This window comes from Nelusetta ayraudi, unplaced genomic scaffold, assembly GCF_046127955.1.
Source record: "Nelusetta ayraudi isolate G7.1 ecotype Tasmania unplaced genomic scaffold, CSIRO-AGI_Nayr_v1 ptg000016l, whole genome shotgun sequence".
Lineage (NCBI taxonomy): Eukaryota > Metazoa > Chordata > Actinopteri > Tetraodontiformes > Monacanthidae > Nelusetta > Nelusetta ayraudi.
Window position 1 is genome coordinate 6,096,692 of NW_027466066.1, and position 25,809 is coordinate 6,122,500.

Consider the following 25,809-nt stretch of genomic DNA (forward strand, 5'->3'; position numbering starts at 1 on the left):
TCGTCGTCGTCGTCGCCGTCCTGATCTTCATCCCCTCCGCCGCTCGCTTCTCCACTTTCGCCCTGGCAGAGGGAACCGGACGGCTCCTCGGCAGGAATGCCTCTTTATAAATACCGACCGCTGTGGCTTTGTTGTGGCTACGGCCGTTGCCTTTCCCTTTCCACACACACACACACACACACACAGATGCACATGTGCACGCACACCGCTGGGTCCGGGACATGAAAATGCATGTTTTATGAATGACTTCAGCCCTCATCTTTTTTTTTAAGAGCCGTGTGACATTTTGAGTGTAATCCCTCAACAGATGGGCTTTCCCAAAAATACACAAAGACACGTGTGGGACGTTTTCTTTCAGAGTTTGCCAAAATGCTGCTCTTTAATTACTCCATTTAGCTTGCGTTTGAAGTCAGGCCCATGATGTGTCAGTGCTCATTCTTTTCATGTGTTCACCTGCACAGTGTTGCCGTCGCGCTTGGCCGTAATACATGTGATGGCCTTTTTCCTCCCTCTCCCCTCCGGCGTCCACAGGTCATCCCAAAGGACTACAAGACCATGACTGCCCTGGCCAAGGCCATCTCCAAGAACGTGCTGTTCGCTCACCTGGACGACAATGAGAGAAGGTACAAATGACGCCAGAGATGCGAATGACGTGTTTGCTGACAAAAGGACCGACGGTGACGTAGTGCGTTGCCCTCATGACCACTGTGTGCCACTGTTGTCCGCTCCGGAGCATCCCGAGGCCTGCCGAGACGCTCGCAGCGTGAGAGGAACGGGGGAGACACTTTGGCAGGGAAAGAGGGGTTTTGCACTGGAGGGTATGTGCAAAATACGCACAGGGCCCGCTGGATGGGTGCCACAGTCTGTTTTGTTGCTGGTTGTCATGGTAACCGGAGCCTTATCGGTATCGTGTTGCACATATGGTCATGGGCGTGTTCGGTTGGGGGGGATCAACAACCTTCCAATCGTCTCCGCAAAAGGGCCTTTTACGATTTTTTTTTTGTAGCCATTCGACATTCCTCGTCCTCTCCACCTTCCATCTGTCCCGTTTTTTCCGGTGATGCCCCTCTGTGACGCTTTGACACAGGAGGCAGGGAGGGATGTTGTGGGAACGGCTCTCGGAATGGCGTTCACCGGCGAGGAGAATCCATTACGCTGCGTGAAGAGGAAAAACACTGGAGCTTTCCTGTTGGACGAAGCCTCCGCACCATCCCAACCAAACACATTCTCTGTCCAGCGCTCTCTCTCTCTCTCTCTCTCTCTCTCCTTGGCAGAGACAAATGCTTTGGGGGCCTTTGATTGTTCATCGGTGCTCGTGAGAAGCAACGAGCGATTGGTCCGGACAGTTTGAAAACCATGCAATTGGGCGCTCGGCTCATGCGGGGGACAAGGGCACAAACTTACCAGAGAATTCATATACCCAAGTAGCTGTTTTATATTATGCCATCTGACATAATAGTTAAAACTGAAAGTGCAAAGAGAACATACACTATCTTACTTTTTTCTTCTCTTTTTTCTTTTTTCTTTTTTAACCTTTTTTCTTTTCTTTTTTTTCTTTTTTCCTTCTTCTGTTTTTTTGAAAATATACCTAATGGATAACGCCAGTGTAAATGAACTCACATTATTGTTAGGCTCAGAACAGGTAGGTATTTAATTTCAGGTGGACTAAAAAGACACAATAGTGCAAGCAGAACCCAGAACTTGTCTGAATTTAGAGGTCTGCATTTAGTCACACGGCACGGCGTCGTATTTGTGGTGCATTTAAAAAAACATTATAGCGGTCTTATAGTCTTACTGACAGTAAATCTGTCAAGAAACTGGGAACTGTGCAGGAACTTTGCTATGTTATTTGGTTCTCAGCTATTTACCCCCGAGTTTGGAATCGGTGAACCTGCAGTTAGCGTTGCACAAGCGCTTCGAGAACCTGATTTTGCAGCGACATGGCAAAGCGTGCACCACGCTGGACATCTGGCCTCTTGGTTGGCTTTTGCTGCACTGTGTTGTGGTGATTCTGCCCGCCGCCACCCCCCATCACTTCAGAACAAAAATCTGCCGGCCAGTGCGGTCCTCCACCGCGCACGGCAACCGCCACCAACGGTTTGTTTTGCCAAAATAAAAGACGCTGTGGAATTTAGCCACCGGGGGAACATCTGTATTTTCCACTCAGCGTTTCACTTTCTCGATATGCATCTAATCTACAGGCCCGATACAGGCAGATAAGCAAAGCGCAACTAATCTTCAGTGGAATCGCTCTGGCTGGCCAGTGAGGGTACGAAGTGCATCGGCCCCTTCAGAAGTGCCAGAGCTGCCAAGCAGGCTGACGCACATCAACAGATGGGAGCCTGACGGCACTGTGGACCTCGCTCAATCTCCCACTTCCTCTCTTGTTTCATCATTCTTTTGTCATGAATCCCACAGCTGGATGTCTGCTTTTCCAGTCCACTTGGTTGAGGACAAGGCCGAGCCCCTTTTCACCGCCTTAACTGATCTCGATCTTGTGTTTTGTACAAAAATCAATTTTAATGGCGAAATAGCGAGAAACTTCACGCCGCTGTTGCGCGTTTGTAGAAGCGGCGCGCGTTGTCTTTCACCTTCAGCACCATATGAGGCTATCAGCTGCTGCAGCGCCGAGAAAGGCAATAAAACCCCTTCACGTCTCTTTGATCTCTTTCTCCTTTATCTGTCGTCCCCTTCCTTCTTTTTTTCACGTGCGTACCCTCAGCCACCCCGTCTGCTGCTCTCATTTTCCGTAATTAGTCATCATTATGTGGAGTCGAGGAAAACACTGTGCGCTCTCCGAGCGGTACATTTTCAACCAAACTTAATTACAGACACGAGTTGACAAGGCTCTGTTTCTTTTTTGCATTTCAAACATCCGAGACGTTTCCACTTCTGCATCGTCTGCGTGCGTCCCTGTTTGAGAAAGCGTTGGGTTCTGCATGCAGCTGAGCTCTGCAAGAACCAAGTAGTTGATTACGTTTACTTTAATCAACTTGTGGGATAGTCCCTCACAGGAAGATGACCGGGTTAAGTATCACGGATCCTCGTCGTTCATCCGCTTCTCTTCACTTCCATCGCTTACAATTACAAAACAGTCATTTTAGTTTTCGGCCGAGCGGGAAAAAAAAAAAAGAAAATGAGGAAGTCATGGGATGTGACGCTGGCTCTCTTTCCTTCTCCTCAGCTCCAGCTAATGCCGTTCATCACAGCGGCTTTGTCCCTGCTGATTCCCAAACATGCGTCACCTCTTCTTTATAAACGGTAGTTTTGGACGGATGAAGAACGAACCGCAGCCGCCGCGGGGATTGGTGCTCGGTTGTCGTCGTGGTACGGCGGAGAAGCAAACACTCGCAATTACCGGCAGCGGCCGCGGAGGACAACAGGGGATTATACTGTCATGAGAAGGACTCTTCGCAAGCATGCGTGTCAGGCCGCGTTCCCAGCGAGGCTGCTGCTGCTGCAGCTGGGAGCGTGGAGCCTTTGATTAGCGCACCATTCCTTATGTCAAACTTTACAGGCTCCGGGTTTCTCTGAGTGAGCTCCACCGCCCTGTGTGTGTGTGTGTGTGAGCCCATCAGCTGCCTGGAACCCAAACACATTTGTTTTCCAGATTTCCTGCTCTGTTTTTCCTATTATGAAAAGCTTGCAGGGATGAAGAAAGAAAAGAAAGATCAAAGCTCATAATGTGCTCGCTGTACCTGCTGCAGTATTTTAAACTGTGATTCGTCATCTGAGACGTCGTGCATGTGGGGAGCGATCAGGTGTCGCTCCAGACTCGGTGCATAATTCTACTCTAACTTTTTGGTTATTCTAAGAAAAATACAGATAAAAAGGCGCTGGACTCTTTCAGCTGGATAATGTTCTCATTAATACGCGGCCAAATAAGAAAGGTGCAGGTGCACGCGACACGCAGGAAAGGGCTGGTATCGCACCTCGGCCCACAACTGCCATCACCTGCTGCGACCAAACTGAAGCTACAATCGTGTCATCTGGATATCTGATTGTTCCGTTTTGGTTTCAAGCGAATTACTTGCACTTGTTCTGTGAAAGGGTCTTGATAAGGACATTTTCAGGTGAGATAACAGACAGGAAGTACCGGCCTCCTCCAAAGGCCGTATTCATGCACACCAGCCTGTTTGTCCAGGTGCAACCTCAGATTAGATACTGCGGCCTATCTCCCAAAAACCCATTTGAAGTGGACTCTCTTCATACAGTCGACGCAAGCGACAAATAACGCATCGCTTTCACTGCAGGTGTGTTTCTTATTTCACTCTCCTGTTGTTATAATCATGTCTAAATGCAGGAAACCAGGTATGGCGTCTTTCTATTCGTACCTGGATGGATGACTGTGATGGTCTCCTACTTAAATCCAGTGAGGAGCTGCAGCGGGAACACTTAGAGAGATTAATTGCAGAAGAAAAGCCCTATGGGAAATCTTTGAGAGACACGATCATTGTTCCCTCGATGCAAGCAAAACCGGCAAATAAACAAATATTTACATTCTAAAGATCTTTCCTCCCAAACGCCTACATTAGTGTAATGCCTTCGCGCTGGCAGACCCTCTCCTGGGGCCAGTGAAGCTGTGAGCAGCAGGGCCGCTGCTCCGCCGGACCGTATAAATAGTTGGGTGGACCTCAGGGGGATGTTTATTCCATTTCTTCAGCTGTCCTGGCAGAGTTTGAAATATTCCAAAATAACCTTGCCATCTGGTGACAGAAGTTGTAAAAATGAATAAAAAATAAATAAAAAGAAGAATAAGAAATCTTCCAGGTCAGGACCAATTTGTAAATCAAGCACGATGTGCATGGAGGGAAAAACTCCTGAATAAAGACGGCGGAGAAATCAATGCACCCTGATGTTTACAGTCTGATGTAAAGGCCAAAGAGAAAAGTCTGGGGTGAGATTTTGTAGCGGTTACCTCATGCCTTTAAAATCCTCTAATTAAGAAGCGTGGTAATGAGTTGATGAAGTGACCGATTAGTTGACCTCTGACCCCTCAACTCTGACCTCTGCACCTTCCCCAAAGCCCCTGCCGATGGACGGGGAACATCCTTAGTGTACTGGCACCCTTTGTGTGTGGTGCGCATGTGTGTGTGTGTGTGTGGGTGTGCAAAGTGATGAATAAATCAGGGACTGACAAAAAAATTCAAATAAATGATGTGGTGGACACTGAAGCCGCCCAGTAGAAATGTGTCTGGACTGGAGCTCACAGGTCCAATGCAATGCGCACAGCTATTTCAGATTAGACGATCTCACCTCACTCCACATGTGAGATAAGCTAAAGCAGCCTTGAAGGCTCTTAAATGCAGCTGTTTCTAAAGTGGTTAAAAAAACACAACCCCATCTGATACGCTCACTTCAAAACTCCAGCGTGCTGTTACCACAGCAGCCCCTAGGGGGTGTTTGTGCCACACACAAATGATGCGGATATTAAGGGCGCCGTGTCTGGCCTTCATTAAACTGCTCCTCCTTGGGCTAAAAATAGCACAGAAACTTAGAAATGTGTCCAAAATGATTGTGCAGACATGAAAGGACACTTGTTTCATGTGACCAACCGCAAAAAACTCTTCTTCCCGGCAGTGTAAGGGGGGGGAGGGGGCAGGATGTGGTGGCACCGAACGGCCGTCGGTGGCCGTCGTCCCTTTATTTCTTTTTTTCTCCCTCCACAGGAAGTACCCCCCACCCCCTGTGTAGCCGTTGGCTTTTCTCGCGTGTTTAGGCCACGGACGAATAAAAATGCTCGACGGCGTGCGTGGGATTGGTGCTTTACGGCGCGCTCCGGCCAAATTAGCAGCTTTCCGTTGTGTGTCCCCGTCGTTTGCGCGTGTGTTTGCTTTTCCTGTCTGGCTGATTCCCCCCAGCTTGGCTCTCTGTGTGTTCTCATCCCCGCTCTTCCTGAGAGTCCTGGTGGTCCTTCTTCTTTCCCCACTTTTTTTTTTCCCCCCCTCTTTTACAGACGTCCCCGCTTCTTTCTGCCTCTTCCTGCGCACCCCACCCCCGCCCGCCGCTCCCCTCTCCCAGTCATGCGGAGGCTCATTCACGCCGTGCATCCAACAACGCTCGCGTCCAGGCCCACCCCCCAACATTCAGCGCCTTGTGCCTCCTCTCCCTGTCCCCTGCGTGGCTTTGTGCTGCTGCCACAAAGCCGTGGGGCCAGCCGATGAGGTCACTCTCCACAGGAGAGCTGCAGGCCTGACTGAACCTCGACCATCCCCACCGCCGGCCGCCGCTTCCCGAGGACTAACAGGCCAGCGGTACCTCCTCCTCCTCCACCACCACCACCTTCCTCCTCCCTTCAGCTCCATCTTTTCATCTGCCCCCGACAACTTCACCTACAAGCCCGTGCAAACCACGGGGCTTTGCGCTCAAACACATCTTTGTTTTTTTTTTCTTTTTCGGAAGTTTGAATTAGCCACTCCGATCGCTTGCAGGCTAGTGTAGCCCAGGGCGCAAACACACACGCACATACTTACACACACGGCTGCACAGATAGCTGGAAACTTTTGTCCTCCCTCATGCCCTCTGCTGTGTTCCAACCTGTTCCCCGCCGCCTCTTCCGCCCCCTGTCATGTTTGTCCACCCTGCGCAGCAATCCCTTTCTCCGTAAAATTCTTTACAGAGTTGCTGAGTCATCTTGAACGCGTCTGGAGTCCTTTTAGGACAATTCCTGTTCCCTCCGAAACACTTCCGAGGGTCAGTTTTCATCCATCCCTGGCGTTTCAGCTGCCTGGTTGTCCCCTCTGTGTGTGTGAGTGTGTTTTTATATTCGTGTGAGCAGGTGGACCAGGCGCCATTAAGTTCATACTAAAACTGCACTCAGGAACCTTTTACTCCGGGAGCAAAAGTCAAGTAGGCCCTAAAAGGTTAGAATACATAACAAAACACTCACCTCTTTGCACTCCAGATCACGGACGGTGTCCCGTATCAGTTTCGTGCGAATAAATATTTAGGGTGAGAGTGACTTGCCAGTCAGTGTTGGCCCCCCCGCTGTGAGAACATGATGTTCCTGTAACCTTTCAGTGCCTTCATAGCTCAGCCCAGGCCCGAAGCACAACCCACACACAGTGGCCACGACACATTAGCCGAGGACAGAGCGGCCCGTCGCCCTGCAGAATAGCCCTGCTCGGCCTATGGCCTCCTATTGTATACATCCACTCTGCTTTGTCTGCGCTCCTGTGATAGGTTCCAGTGCACAGGCACAGACAACAGTCCTGTTATCGCGTGTTAATTCTCCCATGACCTTCTCGTTGGTTTGCGGGTGTCGCTCTGGTCAGGTTTCATTTAGACGTGAAGCCGGGCTCGTCTCCGCGTGCGTCAGCGTTGAGGCCGTCGTTTCCTGTGCATCACAGAGCGCCACGCACAGGTTGCAGTCCATAGTGTCGCTCACATCGGTACGAGGGGTGATCGATGTGATGCAGTTCGGTTAACAAGATTCTACTTCCTGAGAATCCTCAGGAAGGACAACATCAGCCAGAGACTGCTTGTGTCTTCTCACCGCTCCGCCATGGTGAGCATCCTTACGTACTGCCTCTGTACGTGGTTTACAAGCTGCAGAGTTGGCAAAAAGGAAAGCACTTGACCGTGGATGTGTCACATGATTAATTGGAGCAAGTTTTCATGAGTGAGCCGGCGGAACAACAGTGACTTAACAAATCATCTAATGCGCTGTGTTCTCGGCTACGGCCGAAACAATAAAAACAAGACATGACCTTGTAGTGTGTGTAAAAGCAAGTGGCAAATTGATGTTGTACTACAATTATATTAAAGATCACCAGCAGCTCCTCCGAATTATGACTTACCCAGAAACATACCTCTGCCCCTCACCTGGTGTTTCTAAATATATGGGAACCAGAAGGATTCTTTCAACACAGCAGCATATCTATGCTGCATACTTTTTGGATCCGTCAGCTCGAGCCGGTGCGTTTCTCCTACACTGTCATTACTCTTTTTTTTCTTTTTGTTTTTTTTCAGTGGCGTTTAAAACAATTGACTTCCAAATGTTCACATGTCTGGCACCCACAGTTTGGAAAGTTTCTGCTGAGAAAGCATTGACATAGCCGTATTCCGTGCAACAGCCAATTAGCAAGATTGCTCAAATGCCCATGAACAACCTAGTCTTTACACACGTCCACACATACACACAGAGGCCAGCCTGGGCAGCCGTGTCATCACATGACTCTGATCCAGTGTGGAGGAGACTTTCAACACCCCGAGTTAAAGCCGCTGCTGTGCAGGCCCTCTCTGTCATGGTGCAGTGGAAATGGCCGGCCTCGGTGTTGGAGGTGTGGGGCTTCTGAAAGACACTGTCATCGACCCAGGACCCTGAATGGGTCTTCTTTTCATGAAGCCGAGGCCTCGTCCAACATCCCCAAGAATTCCGGTGCAGGTTGTTTTGCCGCTTTTCATCCAGGGATTACCCGTCCTCTCGAAATAAGATCAGAAGATCAGCATATTCCGACTTGACGTTCCCACTTGGAATGACCTGCAAGAGAAAGTAAGTCTGACGGGTCTTATCTTTGGCTTTGGAAGACACTTGAGACTCTGGCACGGAACCTTCTTCCTCCCTAACCCAACATAAGAATGAATGCCAGCTTGGATATGGTATATCTGAAAAGAATTTTACAGGTGTCACCAGATGTCAACATAATACGAACCAGCTACTTTTATTGATTTCATTGTCAGTTTTTTTCCGCGTCTTTCTTTCTTTCTCTGGGATTTTAAACCTCCAGGTTATGAGGAAAGGAGTCCAATATCTGCCTTGTGTAAATCTTCCATCAGTATGAAAACAGTCTCACTAGTATGGGCAAGCCTCTCAGATCCTGCTACGGTTATAAAAGGAAAAAAAAAAGGGCCCTTAAATTCCTGCGTTCGGAATACACCTCGGATATTGTTTCTCCTGATGGGAAAACAAGAGAAAAAAAAAGAGACCCAGTAGCTTCAAACAACTGCGAATGTCTTATCACGACATCTCTTTGCAGCGAGGAAGTCCTTATACTGTACATCAGTCAGATGTCAGCCATTGAACATTGGTGCACCCAGTGTGCCTATGAACTCACTGCCCAGAGCTCTGCTCCATGTTTATACACACACCCAAGAGTGCAATGTACAGTCCTTGCCCCAAGCATTTCTACACCAGATACCTCGTCATTCACTCCCCCTGTCCCCTCATCCCCCCATCTACTCATCTCGTCATCCCCTCCCTCTAACTCCAGGCCTGGAGGGCACTTGTAGGCCTTTTTTTTTAAAAAAAAAAGAAAAGAAAAGAAAAAATATATATAGAGATTTTTGTTTTACTTTTGAGACATGCATACGCACGGTGGATACGTCGTGTAGTGTAAACACCTTTAGGGTACAAAACCCCAACAAGAGACGATTTATTTCCCCCGACCTCGCCTCTCAAACCAGCGCTTATCTTGTTTTGGTGGGAACGAGGCGAGGCGGAGGTGGAGGGAGGGGAACCTGGAACGGAGACATGGAAGGAAAAGACATGCCCGCGGGACAGCCTTGTGATGTTTTTGCGACATGTCAGAATATGTGCGCGTACGTGTTTTGTAGGCGAGGAGGGAAAAAAGTCTCGGCCCATTTGGGAATTTTAAAGTTTAAAGTTTTTTGATTGGTCTGTGCGACACTTTTACCTGTATTCTTCCTCTAAAAGGCAAGTTTTTGTCCCCTCCCTCCCCCTTATTACTCGCCATGTGTTCCTGTCAGAGCACACACACACATCTGCTGTAGACACATCAGAGAGGTTGAGGCTCAGTCCTGTCAACGCCTGATCTACTTTGACCCTTTTTCCTTCCAAGTGAACTAGAGAGATTGCTGTTTCCTGCCCCGGGGGCAACAAACAGTGGAAATGTTGGGCATTGGAAAAGTGTATAAAATAAAAGGGAGAAGAGAATTACTGCTAAGAAGTTGTTGTGGATAGGCGGATGGGCACTGAGGAGACAGGCAGGAGGAAATCTAGATATCAATTAAATTACACAACAGCATTGCAACCTAATGGAAGAAGTGAAAAGGAATGAAATGGAGAGGAGAGCAGGGGGGGAAGATTGCAGGGTTGGACATGTTTGTGATGTTTCGGGGCTGACATCATGACTGCATCAGCAGGTGGTGCACATCGGATCATCAGGTAGGGCTGCAAAACATCCCTGTCACGTCAGCCTTCTTTCCTGACGGGAAGAGGCGGCGAGTGTCCATCAAGATTCCCTCCAGTCGGATTTTGCCCAACCCATTTTATTGCGCGCGGGATGAGTGACACGCAAAGCTATTAGTTCAAGAATCCAAGTGCTGTGCCATTACATATTTGTGTGTCAAAATCCACCACCCCCATCATTCCTTTTCTTTTTTTTTTGTAGCGCCTTTCAACGTGACCCGTACGTCACTTCCACTGACGTGTAAATTGGAAAAAAGTGTTTCCATGACACTTCTGCGATATACATCTATATCGATACATCTTAAAAAAAAACACCTAATGAGAGCGTAAAAACCTTCAATTCTAGGGGTCATGGAAACGCAGCTACTGTCACACAGATCATAAACCTAATCTGTTTTTTTTTTAAATATTGAAATGCACACTTATAAAAACTAGATTTTCACACCCATGTATACATGATAAATATTGACATCCCGACTTCTGATCACTCCGTCTCACATGTGTAGCTGCATTGTTAACGCTCGATAGCACAAACCGCAGCACTTTCTTGTGAGAACCGCTGTGACTTATTGCAGGCTTAGCACTATTAAATGCCAGCGCTGTGTTGCACATGCGCCTCGTCCTGCTCACTTGCAAAAGGAGAAGAGGGTGACAACAGATAATAAACATGTCACCACATTTGCCTGGTGTCAGGTTGTCACTGGCACCTCGCCAAACTGAACGATGGAGCAACTGCTGACGCTACCCTGTCGGGATGTCGTACTCATCATGGAGTTCAACGAGTCTTATAGTTTAGATACTGGAAAAATAAAAGTTAAAGATTCTCGAAATGTTTGTTTTTAATGATATGTCGCTTGGCTCAGACAGCTGTCACAGGATAAGGGCTTATTCCAGTTGCTAAAAAAGAAACATAAAAATGAATCATACGCGGCATACTAAAACTCATCAAACAACATTCAACAATATTCAACCATGTATAGTTCTCTCTTTACTGCTAATTTTTGACTTTATTTGCGTCCAAGTTATGTAATGAGCTTGTCTGCAGTCAGGATGTATCGAGCATTTGTGAGAACCCTCGAGAAATGGCTTTGCTGGAGTTTTATTCATATTCTTTTTATGGATGACTATACTGTAATTATATTCTGTGTGTATGGGTCCAAACACTTAACGCACAAAAGAGGAGACGGAGTGAATGAAGACAAATCTATTGTGCTCTTCTGACCCAAAATAAACTCCCCGTCTGTTTGTAGCCAAGTTTGTTTCATACCTGATTTAAAGGTAAACCCAATAATGGCACTTATGCGAAGCACGCTGGATTATGTCAAACATCCCAGGCTGCCAGATTGCCAGGCACTGGGATAAGCTCAAGAACTGGGCCATGTAATTATAGATTTATGCCTCATTTATATCAACAGTCGATTCCATAGCTTCAATAGCAGTGAATAGAAGGTTTAGGAGTTGGTAGACACTGGATTATCACCTGAACACTCCCCATAGTTTGCTGACTTGTCTGGAATGTGTTTGACCTGGCTGACTCATCTCTCCAGACATCGACAACTAGTCTGGCTTTTGGAAGTCCAGAATATGCCGCATTTTATGACTGCGTGACACACAGCGGCCAAAACAACACGGCAAATCACAGAACGGAAAGGTTAGCAACAACATCAGGAGATGTTTTCATGCAGGGAGTGTATTTACAAAGTTGGAAACACACACACACATGCACGCACACACACCCACACACGCATGGATTTTCTTTCACTTTTATGACTTGCAAAACAAACGCTGTGTATGAATTCATTTCATTTCCTGTAATCTACCATAATCATTACACTTGGTCAAAAAGTGATGACATGCATTTAAATAGTTCCTGCAGCGCCTATCAGTCAGTATTAGCTCTTTACAACAACTCGACCAAAATTACATCAAGCTGTCGCTGTAATCAAATCGCAGACTTGAGTTTCCAGCTGAGAGGGATGCCGGAGAAGCATCTCTGGACCTTCAATCCCCGAACATTTACAGCTCCAACCTCCGGCCTTGCACCCTGTCCACCACCCCTCCTTCCTCTCAGGTGGTCCGACGGCTGATGTCCACATAAATGACACGGTTTGCTTCAGCAGGTTTTCTTTTGTGCAGGTCTCAGAGATCATCATACCTGGCCTGCGGCTGCTTCGACCCTGGAGAGCGTGCATACTCAGACACACGTCTATAGTTTAAGGTCACAGGATGCGCGCAGTTTTACATGCCTTTAAAAAAAAAAAAAAACAACCCACCAGCAGGTCCAGGTGTACAGGTTTATAACACGTGCTCCACGTCCTGCATTGATTTTAATTACGGCTGACGTTTAATCACGCTGGGTAAATGCGGCTGGACCTTCGACCCCGTGAGGAGTTTAAGTCCAAAATCTCAAACATAAGCTTTGTGTAATTCCGTGCAGACGTGCTCGTTCTGCAATAAGCCACCGACGGTGAAAGACCTTAACTAGAATGACGTTGATTATGAAACCTGGAGATTTACAGTCAAAGGGCACAGCGGCTCCTCCGAAAAGTGAGGCTTCTTCCCTGCTCGCCCGTCCGCGGCCTCCTCTCCCCTCCCACGTTGTTGACCATCTCTAAGTGGCCATTGCCAAAGGCCGTTAAATGTTATGTCAACCTGTAAACCTCGCGGACCACCGCGGCACTGCACGGCTGTCTGTATGTGATGTCTGTAAGGCAGCTCACTGCATCAGGGGCCTTGTAAAATGTTGCAGAAATCAGCCCAACCTCTCTGCATGGGAGAAGCAGATGGCGTGGAATAAGGGTGACTTCTTTTTTCTTCTTTTGAGCTACTTCGCCTTGAAATGGAAAAAAAAAAAAAAACGTGCTTCTCAGTCGCAAGCATTTTCGTAGACGTGTGACCAGCTAAACTTAGACAGTGAAGGTGAATTAGGGTGAAACTTCTTTTTTTGTCTACGGTATCTGTGGGAATTGTTCTCGAACGAGTTTGGAGTTCGGTTACTCAACACTGCTATTGCAATATAATTTAAGGTGGACCACTGACGATAAGCTGATAAGGAAGAAAGAAAGAAATGAGCTGAAGTTGGCGCAATCCCACATTTTTCCTCGAGTCTTTGGGGAGAGACGGGGCGCGTGCCAAAAGCTTGCATGTCATAAATATCCCCGCTAAACGCTTCACTGCTTTATAATTATGCCTCCTTCATGTCTTCCTGTTTTCCCTCTCGCGCTCTGCCGTGAAGGCACTTTGTCAATAGTTTTCTTTTCTGTCTGCACATGCAAGTGTACGGATATGTGCTCATATTCGCCTGTTCGTCTGTTTTTTTTCCCCCCTTCTAATTAGCAAGCAAATTTCCCCAACAGAGCCACGGCGTTCAAAGAAGTAGGCCGAGGTTTAACTATTCCAGCCTCATAAAAGCTGAATAAAGACCTTTGAGATAACAGACTTGTAAACAGTTTGGTTAATCGCTATCTTCTATAAAACAAAAATTAATGACACTTTGATGCCTTTTTGAAGCTCAAAACGCTTAAAACTCTTCTCTTACCCGGCTCCTTTGCCAAGAGGAGGCAGCTCTGTTGGACGCGATATTTGCAGCAACCTGCCACTTTGGCTCGGCTTGTTGAGAATGTCTATCTGGGGCTGTAATTTCAAAAGAGGCAACTGTGACTTTGCAGCCTGTAATCTGATAAACATTTACAAGTCGCTCGGCGGAGGCCCTGAAAACGCGACGGCATTTTTTGCTTTTTGTATTTTCGCGTTTTTATACACGGCCGTCTTTTGCAGCCACAAGATAACCAAATTATTTCATAGTTAGTGTGACGTCTTCTCGCAGATCGTACTTTTTTAATTTTTTCTTCTGTATTGCTCAGCTGTCGCTGTTTGCTGACAAAAGTTGCTACTGGTTGCCGGGTCTTTCCACTCGCAGTGCCGTTTCTGACTGTTTGGGGCAAAACGAAGCCCCCTCGCCCGCCGGATGGATTCCCCAGCGAGGGCTCATGTGAGCTTAATACTCTGCGGCCCATTGGAAAAAACCAAAAAGATGGCTGCACGCCACGCTGTCAGACAGCCCTTTGGTGTTAATAGCATAATGGCAGAGCTGTGTGTTAAAGGTTGTAATGTAAGAGATAAGGCGTCTGCCGCCGCCGCCGCCGCTGAACAAATAAACAGCTGTGTGGGAGGAAAGAAGGAAGAAGGAGGCGGGAGGTGGCGAGCGAGACAAGCTGTCCAATTCAGAGGAGGAGGAAGAAGGAACAGCCAACCCGGCTACGACGAGCAGACCTCATTTCAGCCTTGGCTTCAGTGGCAAGATGCTTCAGCTTGCTCAGTATTTGATAAACTGCTGAAAACATCAGTGTTTTTTTTCTGTGTGTCTGTGTGTGTGTTTTTCATCCCTGTATGCACTGATACAGGTCTGATATGTCGAAAGCTCTTTCTTGTGAAAAATGTTTCTTGAGCGAAACGTTTCCTTAGATGATATCAGACACTGGACGGCCTAAGCTTCATTCTTAGTTGGTGGTTTTGAGGAATTTGACCATTAAAGTTTGTCAAAACTTGAGCACATATTGCATATCTTGAGCTGATCGGACTTTTTTGCAAAGTATCTGCAATTAACCCATCCGTTCATCCACCCACCCATCCACCCATCAATATGATACAGAAACAGCCAGTAGCGCTCACTCCCACACCTATGGACAACTTAGACTTGCCAATTGCAAAATATGCACGTAGCAGAGTACCCAGACAGAATCCACACGTCTGCTGACAATCCTCACTTCCACACACAAGTACTATGCAATGCAGTGCAATGCAATGCAAGGAGTTTTGTAAGGTATCCTATTTTTTTTCTCTTTTGACTATTATACTCACTCCGAACCATGACGACATCTTTCAGCATCACTGACTTCCTCCTTGATCTTGAGCTGCTGTTTCACCACCACCACCATCTCTGCCTTGGGTTATCGCACAGGGAAGCCCTTCCCTGCAGCTTGTGCGTCCTGTGATACAAACAAACACAAACACTGGCAGCGCGTTGGTAGCATGATGTCATCTGCACAGTGGCTACCTGCATGCGCAGGGTAGGATAGATCTTGAAGTATCTCTGCTATCAAAGTATCTTCAAGTGTCTCACCCATGACGGAAGCTTTTGTTCCGCTGCCCAGGTGAACTTTCCAGCCCCTGTTGCTCTTTCTCATTGTCTCCGTCAGAACAGCACATCCATTGTGGAGGGCTGACGGGGACGGCGGGCGGGCTGCTCTTGCCTTTCTCACGAGGTCAGAGGGGCTACAGGTAGCGGAAAAGACAAGATTAATCACCTCATCTGGGGCATTGGAGGGAGGGGACGATACACGGCGAGATGAGAGAAGTAGGCGGGGCCGCGGGGAGAATTAGAGGGACGAGGGGGGTAATTGAGAGGAAAGAGGAAGAGCAAAAGTTATGCTGAGCAGAGCAGGGAGGAAGTCGGGTTGGAAGAAAAGGGAAAAGGAGACAGGTTGAGACGAGGGGAAGCAATTACCTCCATAAGTGTCTTTGTTGTGCTCAGCCGTGCGTCCGCTCAGGGGCAGACCGTGGACGGGGAGAGGTGGTCAAGGGTAATTACCTAAATGCAGGTTTTGCTTGACTTTGATCCTTTCAAGGGCGACTGTGAGCCCAGGCCACGGTCGTCCGACTTTGCAGCGCGACGCGTCCACGTAATCTACACTGTCATTATTGGAAAGAGTTCTCAGCAGGGTTTAGCCTGCACTGTCTTAGATAGTATCGCAGTACATTGTAAAAAGTGATGATGGACTTTCATGTCATATTTTTCTATTCTAATTTTTTACCATATTTACTCTACATCTCTAATAAGTTTTTTTTTGTCTTGGTGAGATTTTCAGCAGGGGACGTAGAAGGTTGATAAAAAAAAAAGGTCAGGTTTTGGTTTGGTTTTTAGACTTCAATGACGCGGGCGAGAATCTTCACAGCCGTTATGCAAGAAGGATGATTAAATCAGACTCTTTAATTCTTCCAGTACTTCTTACTGGAATCTAATAAGCGACCGTGCTGACGTCGGACTAAGAAGTTTCCCAACACAGCTGGCGCTAAGTTGTATTCCGAGGTTGGCCATGACAATAGAAAAGCAGGATTAATGTCAGGTTGACTTTTCCCAGATGAAAATCACTGACGAGAGAACGAGGATTATCGCATAGCTGATTATTTGTTTGCAGTGTCTTACCCCACAATGAGACTAAATGTGACACACTGGGCCTTTAAAATGAGATAAATTACTGAAAGGCCCAGTGTTGAAGTTCAGTCCATACTAAGCTCTGACGTTATAGAAGAAATCGAGCATGATTTTGACACGATAGAGTACAATATTATATCCTAACCATCCACTCACAGAAAAAAACACCTCCAAGTATACTATAATTTATTTTCTTGTTACTCTTTTGTAGTGTGAGGCCTCTTTAACATTTTTTGCCCCTTAAATTTACACTCCACGAAAGTTTAAAGGCTATGCCAACATTCCTGTGTGGTACCCACTGGCGGTTTAAATCACTTCACGGTTCCCACCACTTTTTTTTTTTTCTTCCTGGAAGTCCCCAAAGACCCCTTGAGAGTGTGTCGTTCCCTGGATGAGCTTCCTCCGTGCTTCTTGCTCCTCACAACTGTTACCCCCCGCCCCCCATCGCTAACGAGACTATTTTACAACTGAGAGCCAGTTCTCCGTCGAGCCGACACCACGGCGGGCGCAGGTGGTCACCGACATGTGGCGAGCGGACGGGTTGGCGGGGGGAGGGTTTGCCCGTGCAGATGTTGCGCTGACGAATCACATCAAAGCGCTTTTGTGTTTCACGTGCGCCCGCATACGTGCGAGCGCGCCGACGGGAGTGCGGCAGTTCACGTGCGATGACGCTGCACGCAGCAGCACCTGTGCGTGTGTCTGTGCATCCTTTAGCGAGCACTTCAAAGAGCGACCATGTGTTGTTGTTGTGATTTTTTGCACACCCGGTCCTGCGGTGTGAGTAGGGAAGTTGGCCAGCTGCACCACACAGGGCCAACCTGTGTGTGGACTTGGCTATTATCCACTTTATTAAGCCGTTTTTTTTTGTTTTTTTTTTTAACTTCAGTGTCACATAAACAAATACCAGCCAAGTCTGCTCACTTCCAAAAGCGCTCACTCACATCCTCAGATCTCTCCTCAACATCTGCTGACCTGCAGCCGTCATCATCATCATCATTACTATTTTCCTATTTGTTTTTCTGGAGGTCCATGTAGGTCGACGCTTTTGTAGCGCTCTTCATTCATTCTTTAAAACGGGCGTTTACTCAGACACATCTTGGAAGCATCAATTCGTTCACGCCATGAGACCTGTAACGTAGCACATAAATCAACATAAAGTGCATATTAAGAAAATAAACGCACACAAAAAAATGGCGCTAGACAAAAATGACGCTAACGTCAAATTTTAGAGAAAAATAAATGACCTCTTTGGGCTGCTTGTCATGAACAGAGGTTCTCTTCTTCTTCTTCTTCTTCTTCTTCTTCTTCTTCTTCTTCTTCTTCTTCTTCTTCTTCTTCTTTATTTATTATGCTGCATGACATTCTAAAAGCGTATTTATATGATTAATGTTATCCTCATTAAAACAGCCTTTACAGCTTTAAAGCCTGTGACTGTACAGCTCAAGGTGTGTTTCAGCGCCGCGCAGTCACACGGAGTAACGCAGACGTATTTAACACCCACACATTATTTTGTGTTTTTTTTTTTTTTTTTTTTACGTGCTTTCATAGACGCTGTATACTCAGAGGCAGACAGACAGACTGGTGCAGGCGCACGCATTCAGCGACACACAATCACACACACAAACACACACATGCACGCATCACCTAAAAGCGGGCTGCGACTTGTTCCCGCATTCACTCAGCAGGCCTCGTTCCTCTTTGATACGCCTGACCCTTTTCCTTTGTTTTTCCAGTCTTCCGCTCCAAGTTGGCCTTGTTTGTATGTGACCGATTAGATCGATGCACTGTACATACACCCCAAGGTGACAGACGAGCGCGGTGCCGAGGCGTGGGGGCAAAATGCCGAGTATTCCACTCTCCTGTCCCGACACATCTCCGCCGTGGAACTTTAATCTGCAGAGACTTTATGCATTTAAACGCTGCGATTGGCAGCAGCGGTAACAGGAGCCTTCCCCGCCGGGGCCCAAGCAGAAATTAAGCGCTTAGGCACAGCCATCGTTTTTTTTTTTGTTTGTTTTCTCAGCGCTTCTCTTTCATGAGATACGCTCGGCGATAAAGGCTTTGATCCCGGCGCTGAGGGCAGAACAACACGGCGTTGTGTTGGAATCTTTTGCACAGCTCTGAACAGATGTAAGCTGACGAGAGAGCGACTGACTGAAGGTTTTCAGTGTTCATGTTGTGGATGCACAGTTTGTTTCTCCTTCTCACCAACTGTCTGTTCCTCCCGCAGCGACATATTTGATGCCATGTTCCCCGTGACCCACATCGCCGGGGAAACTGTCATCCAGCAAGGTAAGAGTGACTATACAGTACTGCCGGTTGGTCTTGGTGTGTTTTTACACTTGCAATCAATCTTGTGTAAACTTTAAATATCAACTTAGGTTTAAAAAAAGAAATTGCATTGAAAATGAGGTTTCGATTCCACAATTGAAAAGCAACCAAAATAGAATAGGATAGAATAATCGCTTGAACAGGCAGTTATGTATCAGTAGATATATTAGTAGATATTAATAAAGCATTTGAATGTTCGGACAGCCAGTTAAATAGCTGTCGTCTATTGCTTATTACCATTAATACACTGTAGTTATTTTAGATGGCACTGGCCTGGGATGTCATTTTTGTCTCTCTTTAGGTGCATTGCAAACACAAACGCTGTGTCCAGACTGGACACTGACTCTGGTTATCCAGGCTATCTTGGCTCTTAAGCACCCATTACCTGGAAACTGACTCTCAGTGTGCAGTAAAAACAACGTGGACATGTAGATAAGAGGCTGCGAAGAGTATTAAAATAAGAGAAAAAAAAAGCTGATAAAAAAAAAATTCCCAATAAACATAAAGCATTTTATTGCATTATTGCGTCTGGACATTAAGTACATGTGTTTACACGCGGCCGTGCGAGGTCACACGACGTGAGCTCGTCAGTACACCGGCAGCCCGTGTTTATTGTGTCCTGCAACTTCCATTTTCCCCTCCTCGGACTCTGCGGTCTCATGCCGCAAATTTTCCCCACGTTTTGCACCAGATGTGAGGTCAGACCCCTCGTTTTCTACCTGACCACAGTCGACAAAGCTCTCACTGTGGCATCCCTGGCCTGTGAGGAAACACAGAACCTCACGGGGACAGAGAGAGAGAGCCAGGTTGTCCGCAGAGTTGTGGAGCACCCCCTCCCTGCCACCCCCTCACCTCTGCACACACACACAAAAGAAAACACACCACCTTAGACATTTAAGTGAGAGGTTTGGAACACACACACACCGGAGCAGTCACTCCCACGTCCTCGAAGACAGCAACCAGTACACTATCAGTCCTAATTTGGTGATAATAAGTCCGGCCACTTCGCTGGGGCCCCCCAGTCCCAGACACCTCACATTGTTATATACACCACAGGATGTGGTATACGGTTTATACTGAGCTGATGTCATTGCTGGCGTCTGGACGGCCATGCGGCTTAAAGAAACACGGCAGGTAGTTATCAATTCTGCCATTTAAACAATAAGGTAGAACCCGCGAACTGCAGCAGAGTTTCGGGTCAGCGCAATTTGTCTCGTGTGAATCTCTAAATATTTTTCCTATTCGGATTGGCGAGAAAAAACAATTCAACGTGCACGTCCGTGTGTACAAAACACCTCGGAGGCCGCGGACGTCGCCTACGTTCTACGTAGGAGAAAAAGAGAAAGACCAAACAACCCCGACCTGCTTGTGTGTATGTGTGTGTGTGTGTGTATGTGTGTGTGTGTTGGGGTGGTGAGGTGCGGGGGAGGGGGAGGGGAGGGGGGGCGCCTTTGTGTCGGTGCATGTTCTGGTCAAATATTTGCCTGCACTCTCAGGCAGAGGGGAGGGTTGGGGGGGGGGGCGTTATTGGGAGGCAGCGGGACAAAGACTCGAGCACCAAAGTGATAAAAGACAGGAAGAGAAAGACGGAACGAGAGGGAATTGAAAGAGCGATAGATTAGATGAAAGGGAGGGAGAGAGGGAGATAGGAGAGGGCCAGGTTGCAGCAGGTTGCATGTGTGCATGTGTGCATGTGTGCGTGTGTGTGTGCATGCTCGCGCCACTGGCCTCCGCTGGGACACACCGTGAGACAGACTAGGGGCGTTTTTGTGTGACAAATACCGGCGGCGTGATTAACGAGCGCCCTCCACTCACTATTAATTAGCCGTGTGAACTCCTGTGAACTTTACACACGGGGGGCGGGGAGGGGGGGTTTCACCGCCACCTCGCCGTCCTTAGGGCGAACCAAAGCGGCGATGTGTGCACATGTGCACGCATGCACGCTTGTTGCCGTGTACGCTCATGCATCATCACCCACTTGTAGCCGTGAATGGAGGCGCATTTCTCCTCCATTGTGAGCGAGGGTGGCGGGGTGGGGGGACGGGGGGGGAGAGCGCTGCCACGCTCGTGGATTTGGCCGCCGCCGATCTCCCTTTTGTCATAATTCCTTTTGAGGCCCCGTGTAACGGATAGCGTAATTAAAGGAGCGCTCCGTCATTTTTCAGCCTTATCTCCAGACGAGATGCTTTTAGTGGACGCGAGCCGTGCGGATCCCACGGCTCGCCGCCCGGTTTAGGGTTCGCTTTTTTTTTTTCTTTTTTCTTTTTTAAAAAGAGCACAGCCTCCATCCTGTCAATCACATCGCAGGGATCCGCTCAGCAGACCAGATGACATTTGCACTTGACAGCCCTGTTTGCAGAATTGCAACCCATAAATTTGGTGATATGGGAAAGTCACTCTGATGGTAGATGATAAAGCCCGGGTTAAGGCAGCCATAATGAAATTAAAGCCATAATCTTTTGGGTTGGTTCAAATAATGCCAAATGAGCATCATTTAATAAGCTTTTATTTTTTGCAAGTCAAACTTTGCATAATCTGGTGTCAAGTATATTTGCTAACCTTATCAACACTATATCTTGACCACAGTCATTAGCTCCGTTTCCGTCACAGTTTTTCGCAAAAAATTAAATCTTAATCTTAAATTTCTAAAATTTCGACCAAGTGCAATTGCAATTTGCAGGTGTTTCCATTGAATGGTGTAAAGCGCATAAGCCAAAATTCTCGTAAAATCTTGCGATTTACGAGAATCACACTTGCTTTTGTTTGTTTACGTTTATTTGCTGTCAAGAATGGTTGTTATATTTTTCTCCGCTGACGCGTAAATACGAAAAAAGTGTTTCCATGACACTTTTGCGATATACCTCTGCATTGATACGTCCGAAAAACCACCTGAAAGCGCCAAAACCTTTTAGCCATATTTGAGAGGTTTTTCGAAGTTTAGTTCTTTCCATTACCATTTTTTTTTATCGCGATATTTAGGTTTTGCGCAATTCTAGGGTTAATGGAGCTATTGCCAAAATCGTCACAGACAATAACCATTGGTTTCACAATTATTTCACTGGGAAAATTTGACACCCCTCTTGGGAATCCCATTCAAATGAGCACAAGCATGCAGTCTCAAAAAAAAAAAAAATACTTGGTGGCCTTAGGTCACTGTGACCACAGTTCTTCCCGTGGAAAGAATTTCATTACAATTGGCAGCAGCCGTTACTTGAATTAGAGCTTTCTGGTGAAAGGTCAAGGCCGTTACAATGTCACAAATCAGAGTGACAGCAACAAGTCTATGTGTTGGTTGAATGGGGTAAAAAAAAAAGTGGTTGAAGTTTCTGTGTTACCGTGGGTCATGTGATTCCAACAAAAATCTAAAATGAATTGCAGTCCAACTGGACTTGAAATGCCAACATTAGGTTTTTTGTTTGTTTGTTTGTTTGTTTTTTGCCAAAATACCCTCTGTAACCTCTAGCCAGAAAATCATTCTATTGAGTGTGAACAAAAAAATGTTACCAATGCTCACGTCCCGATGGCGGTTTATTGGTGAATTTTGGGGCAAAATATCCCTTCACATTTTTTTTTTCAAGAATTCTAATCTTTGTCTTGGCCTCATACAATGTTACTGCTTTCTTTCTGTCCTCTCCCTAATGTCAGCGTCTCTTCTCGTCTCCCTTCAGGTGATGAGGGAGACAACTTCTATGTGATTGACCAGGGTGAAGTGGACGTAAGTGGACGAAAGGAACTGTCACAGTCTCACAAAAAAACAACAACTTATTTTCTCTCATTTTACATTTGACTGAACCAAATTGAGGGGAGGGGGGTGGGGCGCAACCAGGAAGGAGGGTCGCGAGTAGAATTGTGGGAAAATGTTGACTTTCCCAACTCTTGACGAGACAAAGTTTCTTCCCATCAATGACCAGGTTGCGTTGCACTGCCTCCATGCTTATTTTGCTGTTGTTGTTGTTGTGTGTTTGTTCTATTCAAAGCCGGGTTTCCACTCCGATGACAATCTCAACACGGCGCTCTAAAGCTCGGCATGTGGCCGAGGCAGCCAGACTGAGGGCCGAGTCCTTTGTCATTAGCGGGCCTGACACGGTGCGACAGGGTAAAGTGGGGGAGATAAAAACGGGAGCCGACAGAGAGTTAAAAAGGAAGTGACCTTATTGGCCCTCAGGGGTGGCTGAGAGGTAAACAAGCGCGTTGGCAAGCTCGGCCTTGTGTGCCCACGCACTCAGGCCGTCAGGGTGGCCAAGATTGATACAAGCAGCAAGCGACCAGCAACACTTGTTCAGAAGCAGCGATAACGGTTGTAAAATCCTTCGCCATTTGGAAACATTTTGCGTAAGTATTTTTGTTTTTGGCGATACAGATAGAAAATCCCTGCACACTTCTGTGATTTCCTTCATTACGTTGTATCGCCAGTGTGTAATTCAGCGCTGACCTTGGCCAATATGAACAACGTGGCTCTGCGTACTTTTTGTCCAACTTAATGTGCGCGTTGTGGTCGCGCTGGGATTTATTTTTATTTATTTTCTGAATCACCGTTTTGTTTTTATTGACTGATGCTTTCTGTGGGATTTTAATTTCTCCGTTTGCGGAACATTTTGTCGTTCCAGAGGAATGATGGCTGCAGGGCCAAGGTTCTAGCCAACTGTTGTTAATATATCAGTCAAACTCGATTACTGACATTAGTGTCTTCCAATATCGGAGGACTTACAGTTGGCAGCAAAGTACAACTTTTGTTATAAAAGAAACTATGATCTCACGGTTGCTATGACCATTTGCAGGACAGTAAATTTTAGCAGTTGTTTTGCTGGGAAAAAAAATGTTTTCGTAGAATTTGATTTAGTTTTTTGTCTTGCCTTCAATTAACAATGTACAAGTAACAAAGTGTTAATTCATTGTATTTTACAGTTAAGTTCAAGAGATACTGACCCACAGTTGTAGCACCAGCCTCAGTCGTAGTGGCATTTCAGTCGATTTTGTATTGGTGAATGAAATGAAATATTTGCCACCAATCAGAGACAGATTTTCCCTCAAAGTTCCTGGCCGAGCACCAAGGATCACATTCCAAGTAGCAACAAGCAAACTCACAGCAACACCGTCTGCCGAGCAACCATCCAAAAACTTTTGATTTGCTGCCTCTTAATTGAAACCAGGCGCGCCGAGTTCACTGTGAAAATTCGGTGACAGCTGTGAGGCTTGGGTTGATTCCGTCTTAATCAACGTGAACTCCGGCCGACCTTGAGCTTGGTGGTGCTGGCTCGATACAGTACAAGTGTTTCCAGTTTTGTACCTTGGAAGATCCTTTTAGCATTTTTCTTTTTACAACTTTGCAAGGTTGCTGAACTCCAAACTGCCGCAGAAGTTTGTCTGCACTGGATTTTTGGATGATGGTTTGCAACAATTGTTGCCGTTCTAATTATTGGTTAGCGTTAAGCCCTCCCAATACGCCCTGTGCTGTTGAGTCAACAAGCTAGTGGACTGGCTGTCGACAGGTGAAGCTTCGTTCAGGTTGACTTGTCTGCAGAGCAGAAGAAGAAGTAAAGACCAGCATGTGCTTTAGATCTGTGACGACTTCTTCAGAACCTCTCTGTCGCTTCCCAAATCAAAAGGGAAGTCCCTGACGGGACAAGACAGGGGGATAATCGAGTGGATGGATGGAGAGATAGGAAGGATAGAGAACCTTTTAGAAGGTTTCATTTGAAGGATTAGCGAGGATCAAACGCTTAGAGAGAAGCCTTGGTGATCAGCCAGCCCCGGAAACTGAGAAGAGGGAGGAGAAGGTTGCGGAGGGCGTCTTAAGATGGCGCAAAGAATGGAAATCCTCACAATCACAGCACATTCTTCACAGACATTTATGACCTGAGCTGCGTAAAGCCCCGTCCGTCACCCTCGTTCCTTCTTCTCTCCGCAGGTGTACGTGAACGGGGAGTGGGTGACCAGCATCGGGGAAGGCGGTAGTTTTGGAGAGCTGGCTCTGATCTACGGCACCCCGAGGGCCGCCACCGTCAAAGCCAAGACCGACCTCAAGCTGTGGGGCATCGACCGAGACAGCTACCGGCGCATCCTCATGGTAACCAGCTCCAGAATTCTGACGTAGCACCCGCGCTAAGGTAGCCGGCTAGCGCCATTCTGAACAGAGGAGCCAAATCATGTTTTACATTGATTGATTGATTGAGTGGTCTGTTTATTTATGTGTCAAACACCCTGATTGGTGCCCAGCCTTCATGAACCGATCATCCACACTGATGCATCCACAATAGCCACGTGACTAATGAAAAACGCAAAACATAGCATACCCTAAAAATAGGGACACATACAAATAAAATAATTTGTCAGATGGGATACAAAATACTTTGTCGCCAGTACCAGGCCTTATCCATAAATTCAGTCAAAGCAAAAACATAATTTTCAAACAACCAGCACAGAATCTGCCCTTCATATTTCCAGAAAACATCTTGATTTTTAACTGATCTTTGAATCGATTCAAAGAGAGTTTCTTAAATCACAATATACAAGTTCTTACATACCATAAAGGTAATTGCCGGCAACATTCTTGTGTGGTAGCGCCTGACTTAGGCTGGAACTAGCTTTATTTAGAGCCGTTCTCCGCGGCGATGTGCAAAAACACGCCAGCAGTCCACACACCAATGACTCAACCCTGAAAAATACTCCCACGATAAAATGTGCTGCCTTCGACTTTCAATAACTATTATCATTTGTGGTCCTTTGGTATTATCTTCAACCCAAACCACACAACACTCCCTAAACACTCCCTCAGCACTTTTTCCAATTTTCACACTCAAAACATGCACACGCACACACACACACACACACACACACACACACACACACACACACACACACATTCATTTGCTACTTTAGAAGTGCTACTAGGTGAACTTCGGGAGAGTCATCTTGGCACTGATTGTAAAATATATGCATGATTTATATTTAAAAGTACCTGCCCAATTAAATATTATATTCATTGACCCTAATTCTCCCCTCTAAAATGGATCAAATGCAGCATCTGTCGTCAGCTGTGAGTCCACATCACGCATCATGAACTCACAGCGTTGGAACAAGGTCTCTGTTGGACTTTTACCGTGTAATGTCGGTA

The 25,809-nt window shown here is 46.8% G+C and overlaps 1 protein-coding gene across 2 annotated transcripts in view; it reads left to right on the forward strand.

Moving 5' to 3' along the window:
* Positions 1–25,809, forward strand: part of prkar1b (protein kinase, cAMP-dependent, regulatory, type I, beta) — a 59,013-nt gene that overhangs the window by 15,543 nt on the left and 17,661 nt on the right. For both annotated transcript variants that reach the window (XM_076024224.1, XM_076024225.1), the window contains 4 exons: positions 532–623; positions 18,595–18,656; positions 22,364–22,410; positions 24,604–24,762. In XM_076024224.1, coding sequence (XP_075880339.1) covers positions 532–623; positions 18,595–18,656; positions 22,364–22,410; positions 24,604–24,762 — 360 coding nt within the window. The remainder of the gene's footprint in view (positions 1–531; positions 624–18,594; positions 18,657–22,363; positions 22,411–24,603; positions 24,763–25,809) is intronic.